Below are 18,196 nucleotides of genomic sequence, written 5' to 3'. Positions count from 1 at the left end.
CCTCTACTTACTGTCCCTGTGTTTGACAGTATCTTCAGCTTCTCTCTAAAACACTGGGGTGGGGGTCAGGGGAAAGAGAATTGGATTTTAAAAGTGTTGTTAATGACAGAATTATTGTAAAAAGGTTAGAGGAGATGTGTTCTCATGTCTGACCTTCACAGTGTTTTAATCTGAGACATGGGAGGAGATCAAAACGAATACCAGCACATTTTAAGGTTAGAGTGCAACTCCTCTGATAAATTAGTCCCTTTGTAGATCTCTAAATTGAATTAAAACACAGTGCTCCATCTATTTTGGACTAAACTGCTACATTTACATTAAAGGTACAGTACTCAAGTATTTTGACGTGAGATTCAGGACCTGGCACAGTTCATACAGAGTTCAGAATGGTTTTCTCTGCCTTTACCGTGCTTTACGGGGCAGATTTCTAAACTGTATTTCTCCATTTATATTAATGTCCTTCTTGGAGACCTGGTGGTCTGGGTGCCCCTTTGCACACTTGTGTACTTCTCACTAATGCTAATGGGACTCAGAACCAAGCAATGGGAAATAAATGTTCTCTCAAACATCTTCTGACCTTACCCACGCAACAGGATTAACCCTGTGAACAAATTAACCAGATAAAGCTCATATTTCTTTGTCCCACCTCACCTGGAAGAATAATATAAGAATCAGAGGGCCTCTGTGGAGAAAGTGACTACAGTTGAATACCAGAAAGAACTCTGCTTTGAAACAAATGAATTCCCCCCACAATCAGGTGGGGAAACATCATACTTTGACTTCACAGTTCCTGCCTACAGATCTCTGCCTTCCTCTTTTCATAGGCCACCGGGCTCTTCTGGTCCCATCCTTCCCACTCTCCCGTCTACTACAAAATCTCAGTTTTTAAAGTACTCATTTGTACAGATGAATCTATTTGCAGGGCAGGAATAAAGGTGTAGATGTAGAGAACAGACATGTGGACACGGGGGGAGGGGGAGGGTGGGACGAACTGGGAGATTAGGTTTCACATAAGTACACTACCATCTGTAAAATAGATAGCTACTGGGAACCTGCTATATAGCACAGGGAGCTCAGCTTGGTGCTCTGTGACCACCTAGATGGGTGGGATGGGGGTGGGGTGGGAGGGAGGACAAAGAGAAAGGGGATATATGTATACATATACCTGATTCACTTCACTGTACAGCAGAAATCAACACAACATTGTAAAGAAATTATACGCAAATAAAAAAAAAATAAAGTACTCATTTGCCTCATCAAAAACTAGTATTTTCCAAGCCCAATCCACCAGAGGGCAGACAGCAGAAGCAAGAAGAACTACAATCCTGCAGCCTGGGGAACAAAAACCACATTCACAGAAAGACAGACAAGATGAAAAGGCAGAGGGCTATGTACCAGATGAAGGAACAAGATAAAACCCCAGAAAAACAACTAAATGAAGTGGAGATAGGCAGCCTTCCAGAAAAAGAATTCAGAATAATGATAGTGAAGATGATCCAGGACCTTAGAAAAAGAATGGAGGCAAAGATCGGGAAGATGCAAGAAATGTTGAACAAAGATCTAGAAGAATTAAAGAACAAACAAACAGAGATGAACAATACAATAAATGAAATGAAAACTACACTACAAGGAATCAATAGCAGAATAACTGAGGCAGAAGAACGGATAAGTGACCTGGAAGACAGAATGGTAGAATTCACTGCTGTGGAAGACAATAAAGAAAAAAGAATGAAAAGTAATGAAGACAGCCTAAGAGACCTCTGGGACAACATAAAATGCAACAACATTCGCATTATAGGGGTCCCAGAAGGAGAAGAGAGAGAGAAAGGACCTGAGAAAACATATGAAGAGACTGTAGTTGAAAACTTCCCTAACATGGGAAAGGAAATAGCCACCCAAGTCCAGGAAGCACAGAGAGTCCCATACAGGATAAACCCAAGGAGAAACACGTCAAGACACATAGTAATCAAATAGGCAAAAATTAAAGACAAAGAAAAATTACTGAAAGCAGCAAGGGAAAAAGGACAAAAAACATAAAAGGGAACTCCCGGAAGGTTAACAGTGGATTTCTCAGCAGAAACACTACAAGCCAGAAGGGAGTGGCATGACATATTTAAAGTGATGAAAGGGAAGAACCTACAACCAAGATTACTCTACCCAGCAAGGATCTCATTCAGATTCGATGGAGAAATCAAAAGCTTTACAGACAAGCAAAAGCTGAGAGAGTTCAGCACCACCAAACCAGCTCTACAACAAATGCTAAAGGAACTTCTCTAAGTGGGAAACACAAAAGAAGAAAAGGACCTACAAAATCAAACCCAAAACAATTAAGAAAATGGTCACAGGAAATACATATCGATAACTACCTTAAACATGGATGGATTAAATGCTCCAACCAAAAGACACAGGCTCGCTGAATGGATACAAAAACAGGACCCATATGTATGCTGCCTACAAGAGACCCACTTCAGACCTAGGGACACATACAGACTGAAAGTGACGGGATAGAAAAAGATATTCCATGCAAATGGAAATCAAAAGAAAGCTGGAGTAACAATACTCATATCAGATAAAATAGACTTTAAAATAAAGAATGTTACAAGGGACAAGGAAGGACACTACATAATGATCAAGGGATCAATCTACGAAGAAGATATAACAATTATAAATATATATGCACCCAACATAGGAGCACCTCAATACATAAAGCAACTGCTAACAGCTATAAAAGAGGAAATCCACTGTAACACAATAATAGTGGGGGACTTTAACACCTCACTTACACCAATGCACAGATCATCGAAACAGAAAATTAATAAGGAAACACAAGCTTTAAAGGACACAATAGACCAGATAGATCTAGTTGATATATATAGGACATTCCATCCAAAAACAGACTACAATTTCTTCTCAAGTGCGCACGGAACATTCTCCAGGATAGATCATATCTTGGGTCACAAATCAAGCCTCAGTAAATTTTAGAAAATTGAAATCATATCAAGCTTCTTTTCTGAGCACAATGCTATGAGATTAGAAATCAATTACAGGGAAAAAAATGTAAAAAACACAAACACATGGAGGCTAAATAATACGTTACTAAATAACCAAGAGATCACTGAAGAAATCAAAGAGGAAACCAAAAAATACCTAGAGACAAATGATAATGAAAACACGACAAGCCAAAACCTATGGGAGGCAGCAAAAGCAGTTCTAAGGGGAAGTTTATAGCAATACAACCCTATATCAAGAAACAACAAACATCTCAAATAAACAATCTAACCTTACACATAAAAGAACTAGAGAAAGAAGAACAAACAAAACCCAAAGTTAGTAGAAGGAAAGAAATCATAAAGATCAGAGCAGAAATAAATGAAATAGAAACAAAGAAAACAATAGCAAACATCAATAAAACTAAAAGCTGATTCTTTGGAAGATAAACAACATTGATAAACCATCAGCCAGACTCATCAAGAAAAAGAGGGAGAGGACTCAAATCAATAAAATTAGAAATGAAAAAGTAGAAGTTACAACAGACACTGCAGAAATACAAAGCATCCTAAGGGACTACTACAAGCAACTCTATGCCAAAAAAATGGATGACCTGGAAGAAATGGACACATTCTTAGAAAGGTATAACCTTCCAAGACTGAACCAGGAAGAAATAGAAAATATAAACAGACCAATCACAAGTAATGGAATTGAAACTGTGATTAAAAATCTTCCAACAAACAAAAGCCCAGGACCAGATGGCTTCACAGGTGAACTCTACCAAACATTTAGAGAAGAGCTGACACCCATCCTCCTCAAACTCTTGAAAAAAAATTGCAGAGGAAGGAACACTCCCAAACTCATTCTATGAGGTCACCATCACCCTGATACCAAAACCAGACAAAGATACTACAACAAAAGAAAATTACAGACCAATATCACTCATGAATATAGATGCAAAAATCCTCAACAAAATACTAGCAAACAGGGGCTTCCCAGGTGGCACAGTGGTTGAGAGTCCGCCTGCCGATGCAGGGGAGATGGGTTTGTGCCCTGGTCCGGGACGATCCCACATGCTGCGGAGCGGCTGGGCCCGTGAGCCATGGCCGCTGAGCCTGCGCGTCCGGAGCCTGTGGTCCACAATGGGAGAGGCCACAATAGTAAGAGGCCCGTGTACCACAAAAAAAAACACACAAAAAAACTAGCAAACAGAATCCAACAACACGTTAAAAGAACATACACCATGATCAAGTGGGATTTATCCCAGGGATGCAGGGATTCTTCAATACATGCAAATCAATCAGTGTGATACGCCATATTAACAAATTGAAAAAGAAAAACCATGTGATCATCTCAATAGATGCAGAGAAAGCTTTTGACAAAATTCAACCCATTTATGATAAAAACTCTCCAGAAGGTGGGCATAGAGGGAACCTATCTCAACATAATAAAGGCCATATATGACAAACCCACAGCAAACATCATTCTTTTTTTTTTTTTTTTTTTTTTTTTTGCTGTACACGGGCCTCTCACTGTTGTGGCCTCTCCCACTGCGGAGCACAGGCTCCAGACACACAGGCTCAGTGGCCATGGCTCACGGGCCCAGCCGCTCCGCGGCATGTGGGATCTTCCCGGACTGGGGCACGAACCCGTGTCCCCTGCATCAGCAGGTGGACTCTCAACCACTGGGCCACCAGGGAAGCCCTAAACATCATTCTAAATGGTGAAAAACTGAAAGCATTTCCTCTAAGATCAGGAACAAGACAAGGATGTCCATTCTCACCACTATTATCCAACATAGTTGTGTAAGTCCTAGCTATGGCAATAAGAGAAGAAAAATAAATAAAAGAAATACATATTGGAAAGGAAGAAGTAAAACCGTCACTGTTTGCAGATGAAATGAGACTATACATAGAGAATCCTAAAGATGCCACCAGAAAAATACTAGACCTAATCAATGAATGTGGTAAGGTTGCAGGATACAAAATTAATGCACAGAAATCTCTTGCACTCCTTCCAACAAACAAAAGCCCAGGACCAGATAGCTTCAAATAAACAATCTAACAAAATGCAAATCTCTTGCATTTTTCACTAATGATGAAAAATATGAAATAGAAATTAAGGAAACACTCCCATTTACCATTGCAACAAAAAGAATAAAATATCTAGGAATAAACCTACCTAGGGAGACAAAAGACCTGTATGCATAAAATTATAAGATACTGATGAGAGAAATTAATGATACAAACAGATGGAGAGACATACCATGCTCTTGGATTGGAAGAATCAATATTGTGAAAATGACTATACTACCCAAAGCAATCTACAGATTCAATGCAATCCCTATCAAATTACCAATGGCAGTTTTTACAGAACTAGAACAAAAAATCTTAAAATTTATATGGAGACACAAAAGACCCTGAATAGCCAAAGCAGTCTTGAGGGAATAAAATGGAGCTGGAGGAATCAGACTCCCTGACTTCAGACTATACTACAAAGCTACAGTAATCAAGACAATATGGTGCTTACACAAAAACAGAAATATAGATCAATGGAACAGGATAGAAAGCCCAGAGATAAACCCACGCACCTATGGTCATCTAATCTATGACAAAGGAGGCAAGGATATAAAATGGAGAAAAGACAGTCTCTTCAATAAGTGGTGCTGGGAAAATTGGACAGCTACATGTAAGAATGAAATTAGAACACTGCCTAACAACATACACAAAAATAAACTCAAAATGGATTAGAGATCTAAATGTAAGACCAGACAGTATAAAAATCTTAGAGGAAAACATAGGAAGAAGACTCTTTGACATAAATCACAGCAAGATCTTTTTTGATCCACCTCCTAGAGTAATGGAAATAAAACCAAAAATAAACAAACGGGACCTAATGAAACTTAAAAGTTGTTGCACAGCAAAGGAAACTACAAACAAGATGAAAAGACAACCCTCCAAATGGGAGAAAATATTTGCAAACGAATCAACGGACACAGATTTAATCTCCAAAATATATGAACAGCTCATGCAGCTCAATATTAAAAAAAAACAATCCAATCCAAAAATGGGCAGAAGACCTAAACAGACATTTCTCCAAAGAAAACATACAGATGACCAAGAAGCACATGAAAAGATGCTCAACATCACTAATTATTAGAGAAATGCAAATCAAAACTACAATGAGGTATCACCTCACACCAGTTAGAATGGGCATCACCAGAAAATCTACAAACAACAAATGCTGGAGAGGGTGTGGAGAAAAGGGAACCCTCTTGCACTGTTGGTGGGAATGTAAATTGATACAGCTACTATGGAGAACAGTATGGAGGTTCCTTAAAAAACTAAAAATAGAATTACCATATGACCCAGCAATCCCACTTCTGGGCACATACCCAGAGAAAACCATAATTCAAAAAGACACATGCACCCCAATGTTCGTTGCAGCACTGTTTACAACAGTCAGTTCATGGAAGCAAGCTAAATGCCCATCCACAGAGGAATGAATAAAGAAGATGTGATACATATATACAATGGAATGTTACTCAGCCATAAAAAGGAATGAAATTGGGTCATTTGTAGAGACATGGACGGATCTAGAGACTGTCATACAGAGTGAAGTAAGTCAGAAAGAGACAAACAAATATCGTATATTAACGCATATATGTGGAACCCAGAAAAATTGTACAGATAAACAAGTTTGCAGGGCAGAAATTGAGACACAGATGTAGAGAACAAACGTATGGACACCAAGGCGGGGAAGTGGCGGTGGGGGTGGTGGTGGGATGAATTGGGAAACTGGGATTGACATATATATGCTAATTTGTATAAAATGGATAACTAATAAGAACCTGCTGTATAAAAAAATAAATTAAATAAAAAAAAAGAAATTTGTGCAGATGTGAACCAGATCACAGGAACAAAGAGAAAAAAACTAGCATTTTCCTAATATACACTGAAAGAAATAATTACTTAAATTAAAAAAACCCAGTTTAACTCTGGATTGCCTAAAATAATCTGTTATACATGCGGAATCACTGTTCACATTTTACTAGAAGGCAAAAAATGAAGTGTTAAGTTTCTTAACATAGAAAGAAGTTACCATGTCAGCAACATTTACATCCACCCAAGTAAGGAGGCGATCATTGTGCATTTCATCACTGGTGTCTCTCTAAGCTTTGTACCATAATTCACTACAAGAGGAGCAGCAGGGAATTCTATGCATGGTTAAGAATGTTTTTATCCTGGGGCTGGTGGTACTCCTGGGAGATGGACTCTGATGGGAAAGAGAGGATTTTCCTTTCTGCCAACTATTTTGAGAGCTGAGGAAGTCAGGTTTATGAGAAGGATACTAACCAAACACAGGACATAACTTATTCCTACATGTGAAAATACCCCAGTTTCAACAATACATAGCAGCATATATATGACGTCTCTGCTCAGGTGTTCATAGTCTTTCACAGTCTCAGTCATGTCTTTGTGGCAGGCTCCCTTCTCTTTACTGATTCTCCTAATGGGTGGAAACTTCATGAATTTCCATTTCAATAAGATTTAGAAGGTATGTAGAGCCATTTTGTTAAAATACAAACAACAACAGCAAAAGCAACTACTAGTATTTCTTAAGTGCCAAGCACCATGTTAAGCGGTTCACAAGGATAATCTCAGTCATCAAAACAACCCGATGATGTCAGCATTGCTATTATCCCCACACAGGTTAATTATCCCATCCAAGGTCACGGAGCCAGTAAGTGGGAGAAATAAGATTCAAAGCCAGATCTCTCTGACTCTGAGCCCAGCCTCTTCATCACTACTGAAGACTTCTGCCTACTCTTCTCCTTTATCTCCATAACTAGCAAATCATCTATAGTTAGGTGTCAGCTCTGTCATTGATCAGCTCTGAAACCTTGCGGTTCCTCCTGGTCCTAGTCCATCACTAAGTTTCCTTTTGTAGCTGAGAAAGCTATACATTAGCAAAGACGTCTAGCTGAAATTTTGTTTTACAAGTCTTACTAACTTCTTTTTTCTCTGCCCTGTGAAACAGAACGAACACATAGTCACATACCCACACTATTGCTCTGAGTGAATAATAGGTTGAAATAGCTGGAGTCCATCCAAATACAGATTACGTCTGACTCTTGAACTTACAGTTTTCTATCTGCATAGACAAGTATGTTTATGATAAAAAGGCTTCCATAAGTGGCAGTACTTTTCCAACTTCTAATGACTCCGAAATACATAATTAGGTAATTTTTAGTTTTCTTCTTTAAATTAAAATAGAGGCAAATATTCTTTTGGGGATATTTTAATTTGCCTTAGGCTATCTTACTTCACAGAGGGAGCTACAAATGGGCAAGAGGGAAATAATAAATATGCTGTAACACATCTGTATCTATTATAGAGAAACAGGAGAAATGAGTAAGATTTCCTGGCACAGTAGAAAGAACCAGGGAGAATGCAGAATCAGGATTCCTGGGTTCACATCCCTCTTCTGCTACTGGTGACCCTGAGAAACTCACCAACCTAAGCTTTATCTTCCTCAGTCAGATCATTGCCAAGATCCCTGACTCGGGGGCAAGATATAAAGTGATAGAAATGCACATGAAATGTAAATTAAAATCTCATCTCTCACAATTCTTACTTGGTACTTTCAGCCCATCCCATCAACCTGGTGTTGGAATAGACTTACATCCTGTGCCATGCCAAGAGCATAAAGGAGTTTCTGTCTCTACTATAAAGCACCCAGGCTAAGGGATGTGGAAAATTTTCCTTCTTTAAAACCGACAGGGTTGGCTGGGTGACTGAAGCAAAACACAGGGGTGGTCAAAGCCCTTTATTAGTATAATACTCCACATCCATACCTCTGAATAACCAAGGCAGCTCTTGTAAAAAATCACCAATGTCATTGCTTAAACAATGTTAGCTAAAATTAGTATTTGAGTCGTGGGTTTTTAATTTGTTAGCACAGTGTTCCTAGACATGAATTCCAAATCTATAGAGACTTGAAAGAAATTTAATTAAAGGATTGAAGATAACATTAGTTACAATACTATAATAGCTACAATGGCTGTAATTCTCAAAATTGTATTGGATGATCCTGAAATAAGATAGCTTTTCAATCATATGCATTACCAACAGTTCCCTAAGAATTATTAATCATATCATGTTTGCCATGATGAATTAATTTAGCGACACAGTGATATCTGTACATATTAATATGAAGGATGTCACTTCAATAGATTACATTATTTGAAATGAGGACACACATATTAATCTATATGTTCTCCGGGTTAGTAATTACCTTTTACTACCAGGTTTCCAGTACTGCTAGCAGTTCCAAAATGGTTAGTGGCTATGCAGGTATAACTTCCAGCATCTGATTTAGTCACATTGACAATTCTGAGGCTTCCATCTTCAGAAATGGTAATTCTGAAATCAAAGCAAATAAACCCAAAATGGTAAGTTTATCCCATATGACCAACTGGAAATTATTTCTGTCATTCTGTCATTTTCAAACTATTAAATCATGGCTACATCACTTGACAGCTTCATCTTTAGGATATTCGTCTACATACACATGATTAGGATGCATGACTTAGTACTCTTAATACTTTTCTTGCTAATATGGTCTCAACAGTCTGTTGGAATAACTATTAGAAAAAGGAGACTCGTTGTAACCATTCTCTCTCTTCGACAGCTCTAACCACATTATGCAGAGAGAAGGCTTACTGTAGATCACCGTTAGTCTTAAAACTGCTGAAGAATAAGAAACAATAAATCCCTTGATGGGCCACTTTATGCATTTTCATTGAAAGTGTTTTCTTCTAGATGAGAAGGCTTAAATTAAATGAGTTATTATTAAGCATATTTCTTTCTGAAATATGTCAGACAATACACTTTTAAAAAGATGCAAAAACTGAACTTAAAAAATTAAAATATTCCACAACAAGGTATGACTGGCAAAATAGCAAATGTAGATGGCCATCTCAGGGCCCACAATTAGGGACAAATATCTGCTACCAGGTGGGAAGGAAACACTTTCACTGACAGACACAAAACTGGAACAGGAAGGATTCGAGAGGACCCTGTTTTAAACTTGACTACAGCTGAAGGGAGAGATGCTAGGATGAATAAGACACACAGCATGGCTTAGAGGCTAGCTGGAGAAATAAGAAAGGTACACAGATGGCCCATTCAAGGTAAATGCCTGTTGAATCTTCACTGTATCTTTCAAATCTACCCACTTCTGTCTATCTCTTCTGCTCCCTCTTTTTCACCCAACCCTTCACGACAGCCTCTTAAATGATCTATTTCTACGCCTGCCCCTCAAATGCATTCTTCAGTCAGTGGCCAGGGAATCTTTTAAAATATAGATCAGACTACGTCACCCCCCAGGCTTAAAGATCCTTCTTTGGCTCTGAGTTGCACTCAGAAGAGATTCTTTCCTAGAACCTACAAAGCCTAAGGGATCTGGCCTTTGCCCTTCTCTAGCCTACTTTATTTCACCTTAATCTTTCTACCCTTTGGTGAACTCTAGTCACACTGGCCTTCTGCAAGTTCTTAGAGTATCTGAACCCCTTTCTTACCTCAGGACCTTTCTGTTTGCTGTTCTGTCTGCCTTGATATCAGGGCATAGCTCTCACCTTCATACCCTCTCAGGACCTCAAGCTGTCCCTTATAGACTTTTCCTGACTTACATTTCTAAAGTGAATTTCCCTTTTCCTGTTATTCTCTTTTCCTGCAGCCACTTTATTTCCTCCCATTCAACACAATCCAGAAGTTTTGTTTACTAGTTAACTGTCCTATCACATGGAATATCAGCTTCTCTGAGGGCAGGGACTGTGTTTGTTTGAGGACTCAATCTCCTGGATCTAGTACACAGGACCGACATGTAGTAGATGCCCTGTAAGCATCTGTTAAGTGACGGAGTGAATGAGTAAATAAATATCATAAAAGGAAAATCAATATTATGTTATAGGAATTCAGAGTCACTGAACCACTTGGCAGTAGTTCCAACCTTAACAGAGTCCTTTACAAAAGGACTAGGATGGGCACAGCTTTACTTAATAGAATTTTGGCTAACAGTTTAAAATCAAGGGAAGGTTTAGATGCACTGGGTCGCAAATGTTGCATATACTTTTCTCAAAGGCTCTTAGGGATACAGAATTGACAGCCTTCCTGACGACCCACTCCAGGTTCTATGATTTAGGCTGATGAGACAGTATGACGGTGTGAGAACTCTACAAAGGATGTTGGCATCAGAAGGATGGGTGTTCAAATTCCAGTTCTATCAGCTCTAGCTGTGTGACTGGACGGAGGCAACTTGCTTAACTTTTTCAGTTTTAGCTTCCTCATCTATAGAATAGAACTCATAGCACCAATCTTCTAGGATGACAGTAAAAACTTATGTAAGAGGGTCAGTGAGATTCCTGGTATTTATTAGGTAGTAGTTCTCTTTTATCTTCAAAACTGTCCTCTTATTTAATCACTGGTATATATGGGGAAAATGGGACACCATTCTCTTAATATAGTTATTAAATCATCCTGCTTCATGCACTCCACCTATCATATGTGACAACCTGAAGGCAATATATGAATTAACTGGGTCATCCCAAATCAATGTACAGGATACAGACAAGGAGGCCCTTTGTTCATTTACACCATAGGTATACACATAACACTTGCTCAATAAAGAACGTATGATACCCCATTAGCCAAAGAGCAGAATGTACTTATAAAAATAGAGTGGTGATGAAATCCTAATTACCTCAATAATCACAAAAATAGCTTTAAAAGAATTAATCATATTCCCATTTACAAAATAATTTGCTGGACACTGTGAAATGTTGGCATACGAGAACTCAATAAGGAAGGTGACAGACATTTGTGTTTTCGACATGGAGTCTACTTCCACGAAGTAACATAGGCCTACGGTGTATTAAACGCTCTGAGGGGTGAGCTGACTCTTTCAAAGCACCAGATTTATACCATTTAAAATTCCCCAAACCTAAAAAGCCTGTATCACACTGCATACTGTATAATGCCAAAGGATATGAATAAGGAAACAAGCACAGGATTTGTCATCAGATGACCTGGGTCCTAGCCTTCACCCTGATACTTGCTAAGTGTATGACCTGTGGCCAAATGACTTATGCTCCAAGACAAAAAGGTTTCTCACTACTGACATTTTGGACCAGAGAAGTCTTTGTCCTGGGGAGGATGTTTAACAGCATCTTTATCCTCTACCCACTGTACTCCAGTAGCTCTGCCCCTCCTCCCAAGTCATGACAAACAAAAATAGCTCCCAAATGTTCCCTGGGGGCAAAATCACCCCAAGTTGAGAGCCACTGATCTACATCAGTCTTTATTTTTTAATGACACAGGATACTATGATGATTATCTTATACAATAGATAATATACGTGAAAGTTTCTATTAACTGTAAAGTGCTGTACACATGTTTTTCCCAGTGTCATTTCCATCGTGCATCCCTAATTTTGGTATTTCCATTGCACAAAAGGCACCCAACATATTGTGGCTACTCAGCTATGGGACCCAGCTAGCTCTTCACAACCTCTCACAAGGCTCTTCTTTCCCTTTATGGAAATCCATTGTTTCCTCAAAACTTCCCTGTCCAATTTCCTACGGGTCTCATGAAATGAGAAAGGAAATTTACAAACTACCGTACTACCCATCTTCAAGATTTTAGTGGCTCACAGGGGTTTAGTGTGTTAATCTTCCCATTGTTTTTCACAAAGAGTTGAACAAAGAGCTAAGCCTCCAGTGCTAGAGTTCCAGACGATGGAGAAGATCAGTGAAGGAGAAAATTTGTAGAAGGATTTGTAATTTTTAGTAGCTGTCATTAAATCACATCACACTTCTGTGGCCGCTTACTCTTCCTAGGGATAATCCAATTGTGGGCGCAATATGAAGTTGGGAGAACTGCTCTTTTGGGAAATTCAACCACTTCCTTATCTGAGCAATGCAGTGTAGTGAATAAGGACATATGATCTGGAACTCAACTGTCTAGCCTCAAATCAGGCTTGGACCAGTTACGAGCTATGTGACTTTGGGTAAGTTAATGTCTCTGTATCTAAATTTTTTAATTTGAGATAGTGTAATAATAAAAGTAACTATAGGGCTTCCCTGGTGGTGCAGTGGTTGAGAGTCTGCCTGCTGATGCAGGGAACGCGGATTCGTGCCCCGGTCCGGGAAGATCCCACATGCCGTGGAGCGGCTGGGCCCGTGAGCCACGGCCGCTGAGCTTGTGTGTCCAGAGCCTGTGCTCCACGGCGGGAGAGGCCACAACAGTGAGAGGACCCCGTACCGCAAATAAATAAATAAAAATAAAAGTAACTATATCCATAGGGTTGTTGTAGAGATGTGCAGTGCTGAGAACAGTGCATGGCACATAAAATGCACCATGTAAGTGCACTAGCCAGATGCTCTATTAACTAAAGCTCTGTTCCCTCCTAGATCCATTGTTTCAAGCATTAATAAAGGCCTCTGTTAAGACTAAGACTACTCTGCAGTAGTCCTTCCCCTCTGAAGTCTGGCAACACATGATTATGCTTAAGGAACACACCGGTGACCACAAGTTGTCATGGAAGGGGATGAAAAACTGGACTCATGCACTTGTAGATATCTACTATCTACCTCCTGTATACCAGGTCTCTATAAATCAGGAGGACCTTAGATGGTTATATAACTAGAAATGATTCCACTGTGTTATATACCATAATGCACACATTTGTATAAATGTATAGAAAAAGCGGCATTACTTTTTCCAGTGGAGAAGCTGTTTCCCATACTATCTAGAGTATAAAGATGGGCAAGGACGCAGGAGGCCTGGCCAATCAGGAGACCCTATTCTCCTCTCTGAAGTGATTGGTTTAGAAATAGGCAGTTCACCAAAATCAGGAGCCATTTGAGGAAACCGTCTTTCTGCTGAATTGTTAAGTCTGGAGATGGGCACCTAGAACCATTGGCAGTCGTTTTGCCTGCCAAAGAAATCATGTCTTCAAGAAGCCAAGCAAAGATAAATAGAGCCCAAGGGACACAGAGAAAAGGAGAGGTAGAGACCTTACGACATCTTTGAACCCCTGTTTCCATCCATGCCTGAAGGCTGCAGTTTCCTTTGGATGCTCCGGTCATACGAGTCACCAATTTAAGATACTAGAATTGGGTCCTCAGCCCTTATAACTGGACGAATCCAATCTCTTAAAGAAATTACCGAACTTGTTCAGGAGATGGTGGCAGTGAACGTGGAGAGGAGGGAATAGATTCTGCAGATGATTCTGTGATGCCGCCTCCATAGAACTTGCTGCTAGAAGACCGATTAACTCCACTACGGAGGAATAACCATGGGGTTCTGAGTATGAGAAAACTGACATCAGCTTCTTCACACCCAGCTGTAACATATACCATTTATTCCTGCAAATAAAAGCTAACTATACAATGACCTATTGCTTTGAATCTGCTTTTTGGGAATTTGATGAGGGATGAATTAGCTACAGAGCTAACACTTGGCCTTGGGGGCTAATTTGGATGAACTCAAGGAACTTCTGAAATGCACCTCAATACTAATATTTAGATACTTGCTTCCCTTCAATGTGGATCCTATACCAACTTAGAAAAAGTATTTTTCACCTAATACTACTGCATCCATTTTTGTTCTATGAATAAAGTGCCTAAGTCCAGTTCAAGGACAGTTTCATTTTCATGTCTATTTCTTCATGAGGTTTCAAAGTTTCTACTTCATTTTTGTTTCCCTGTTTCAGACTACTGACTGACCTGTAGCTATTAGCTTGATATTGAACTCTGACTCCTCCTAATACTCACGCACAGTGATGGAGTTAGAGAAAAAGAATTGAAAATGTAAATCTGTTTCTGGCTTAGAACAGAAAAGTTAACCTTGACCTACCTGCTCTTTTTAAAACATTGATAAGTATCAGAGAAAAGTCAAAGATGATAAATCAGCAAGCAGTAAAAATAAAAGTATGACATAGGGCTTAACTTTCTCCACAAGAGAAGAGGTCATCTAATTCACAACATAATAAATTACCAATCACACAGAGAAGCAGTTGTTCCTCCACTGTCATTTGGAGACTTCAGATCCATAGTGGCTGGGAGCGTATTTGGAATTATGAGACAAATTGAATCTCTCTTTCTCAGTATGAGGCTCTGGGTTTCAGCCATTGAAGAGCTGACCTTGTCAGTCCTATAAATCTAACCCTGTCTGGGGACATTGGACCTTTAAACATGCTGATCTTTTCTTTTTGGGGGCTTTAGTAACAGAGGACAAAAACTGCCAACTCCGCAATATCCTGTCACCCTACAGAGGAGGGTTATTCTAAAATGGCGACCTATGATGTTCTGGGTAATTCTCCATGGAAGCCCAGTTGCTGATGACAGAGGCAGCATGTCCTCGCCTGCCTCTGAGTCATAAGGAAACACTTCCCTTATAAGTAAATCCCTTTAAAGTGCAGCTTAGAAAATCACTTCTCCCCTTCTGCAAAGGGAGGAATTATGGATTGATAATTTCCTTTCAACAGACAATGGAAGTATCAAACTGTTAAGTTAAATTTAATATTATCTTTAATATTGTTAGATCATGACTCCCTTAAAATTTTACGTAATTAAAAAAAAAACAAACCTCAAAGGGTCACAACAGGTTGCCCCTTTCTTTTATACATGATGAGTTCCAGAAAACATGTTTGGAAGTTGAAAGCCTGAATGTCAAAGAATCGGTTTACATGTTATACTGGGAGTGAACACTGGCGGAAGGTTGTGGGGAAGGAATAGTTAGGGAATTTGGGATTGACATGTACACACTGCTGCATGGATAACCAACAAGGACCTACTGTATAGCACGAGGAACTCTGCTCAATGTTATGTGGCAGCCTGGATGGGAGGGCAGTCTGGGGGAGAATGGATACCTGTATATGTATGGCTGAGTCGCTTTGCTGTGCACCTGAAACTATCACAACACTGTTCATCGGCTAAACTCCAATATAAAATAAAAAGTTAAAAAAAATTAAACAAACGAAAAAACTTCAAACACGGTCAACAGAAGCACTGCTACGTCTCAGCTCAAGCAAACTGACAGGATGGTGGGGTGCTGTCACAGGACCCCTGATCCCAGGAACCACAGGTGAGGCCCTAGAATGAGGAACTGCCTAGCCATAGATGTGTTTGCTTCATTCTGCAACAGAATTTTGTTTTAAACCAAATAATTGGGAGAGTTCGTGTACAAACTCATTCCTGGCTAATTTTGGCAAATGGGAAGATGGGGTAGTCCTGCAACACTTCCCCTCAGGGCACCAGTGGGCTAGAGGAAAGGAGGGGGAAACTCCTTTAAGCAGCTGGTGGGCTTTGCAGCTCCCACCATCCCTGGCTTGAACAGCTCATTAATGTCTCTACCTCACTCCTGTGGCCTTTTGAAATTACTTTAAACCTTCGTGATGTGCTGAGCTCATGGGATAGGGCTTGGGGGTAGCCTTTAGGTTTAAGGCCACACTTGCTTCCCTCTTGGACTCTCCCCACCCCAGACATCCCACACAGAACAGAGCAGTGGGATTCGAGGAGAAATTGGGCTTTGTATTCGTTTCCTAGAACTGCCATAGCAAAGTATCACGAACCGGGTGGCTCAAACCAAGAGGAATTCCTTGTCCCACAGTTCTGGAGAGCAGGAGTTTGAAATGAAGGCACTGGCAGAGCTGGCTCCTTTCGGAGGCTCTGAAGGAGAGTCCTTCTTGCCTCTCGTAGCTTCTGGGGACAGTCAACCATCCTCGGTGCTCCTTGGCTTACCGATGCATCACTCCAATCTCTGACTCCATCCTCACAGGCAGTTCTTACTGTGTGTCTCCCCACGTCGTCTTCCCTCTGCGCATGTGTCTGTACCCAAACCTCCCTCTTCCTACAAGGACCCCAGTCATTGGTTTAGGGTCCATCCTAATCTTGTATGTCTTCATTTGAACTTCAGGTAGATATGAAACTTAAGGGACATTCTTCAACCAATCGTAAGTGTTAAGAATGGAAACCCACCAGAATTATCGGTCTAGGTTGAGCAAGCAGCTTCAGCGCCTACTTCGCAGCCAGCAGAGGATAAGGAGAAGGGGTGATGTGGGGGGCAGAACCATCACACGTGGTCTCCCCAGTGCATCCACTTCCCTTCTCCATGGGCCTGGCCCTTTTCCCCAAGAGTAGCTAAAAGAGACTTGAAATTATCGCTCTTTAGGTGGTAATAAACTAATAATCACGTGTGGTGGACATATATACACTACCAAATGTCAAATAGATAGCTAGTGGGAGGAAGCCGCATAGCACAGGGAGATCAGCTCGGTGCTTTGTGACCACCTAGAGGGGTGGGACAGGGAGAGTGGGAAGGAGATGCAAGAGGGAAGGGATATGGGGATATATGTAAACATATAGCTGACTCAATTTGTTATACAGCAGAAACTAACATACTATTGTAAAGCAATTATAGTCCAATAAAGATGTTAAAACAAAATAATCACATGCAGAGTCTGAAGGACAGTTTGATGTGGTAATGGATAATGTGTAGAAGGGTAAAAGTCCAAGAGGAAAACAAGGATTAAGGCCTACCTCCAAGTTCAATTTTTTCTTTAATTAACCCAGTTTATTTGTTGGAATCAAGTAGAACTTCCATTCTATCTGTTCTTTGTTGTCTAGACGATTAATTAGTATTTATTTTGATGTTAAAATTATGGTCAAAATTAGGTAGAGGAGATCTCTACCAAACGGTGATCTACGTGTTTTCTAAATAGTTCTGCATAGAAGCCAAACTGCTGGAGAGCAGCCGTATCTTTACTTGTCCTTGAGGCAATGGAAATACAAAATAGTTTTAGAATATGACACCCATGAAGTAGTCAAAACTCTGAAGGAGTGGAGAGGTGGTAAGGAAGAGACAAAGATTTGTCTTTTCCACCTATCAACTAGAGAATCAGCCTGTGACCAACAGACCTGAAGACATATGTACTCAGAGCTATCCCTGGCTTTGTGCCAGCTGAGAAATAGGAAAAGCCTGGCAGGTTAACTGGCATTGATATGCTGTAGACATTAGCAAGACACACCGAAACACTGCTCTGAAGAAAAAAAAATAGGACTTGTTTGGGTTTGAATTTGGCTATCTATTTTCATAAAATTCAAAAGATATTCTAATTTTTGTGATGGTTAATTTTATGTGTCAGC

At 40.0% G+C, this 18,196-nt stretch overlaps 1 protein-coding gene across 18 annotated transcripts in view; it reads right to left on the bottom strand.

Moving 5' to 3' along the window:
- CNTN4 (contactin 4) overlaps positions 1-18,196 on the bottom strand; it is a 958,186-nt gene that overhangs the window by 69,318 nt on the left and 870,672 nt on the right. For all 18 annotated transcript variants that reach the window (XM_079933645.1, XM_079933652.1, XM_079933654.1 and 15 more), the window contains one exon: positions 9,286-9,413. In XM_079933645.1, the coding sequence (XP_079789771.1) occupies positions 9,286-9,413 (128 nt within the window). The remainder of the gene's footprint in view (positions 1-9,285; positions 9,414-18,196) is intronic.

The sequence above is a fragment of the Stenella coeruleoalba genome (assembly GCF_951394435.1).
Source record: "Stenella coeruleoalba genome assembly, chromosome: 10".
Lineage (NCBI taxonomy): Eukaryota > Metazoa > Chordata > Mammalia > Artiodactyla > Delphinidae > Stenella > Stenella coeruleoalba.
The sequence above is the reverse complement of the archived record's forward strand: the minus strand, read 5'-3'. Positions and strand labels throughout refer to the sequence as shown.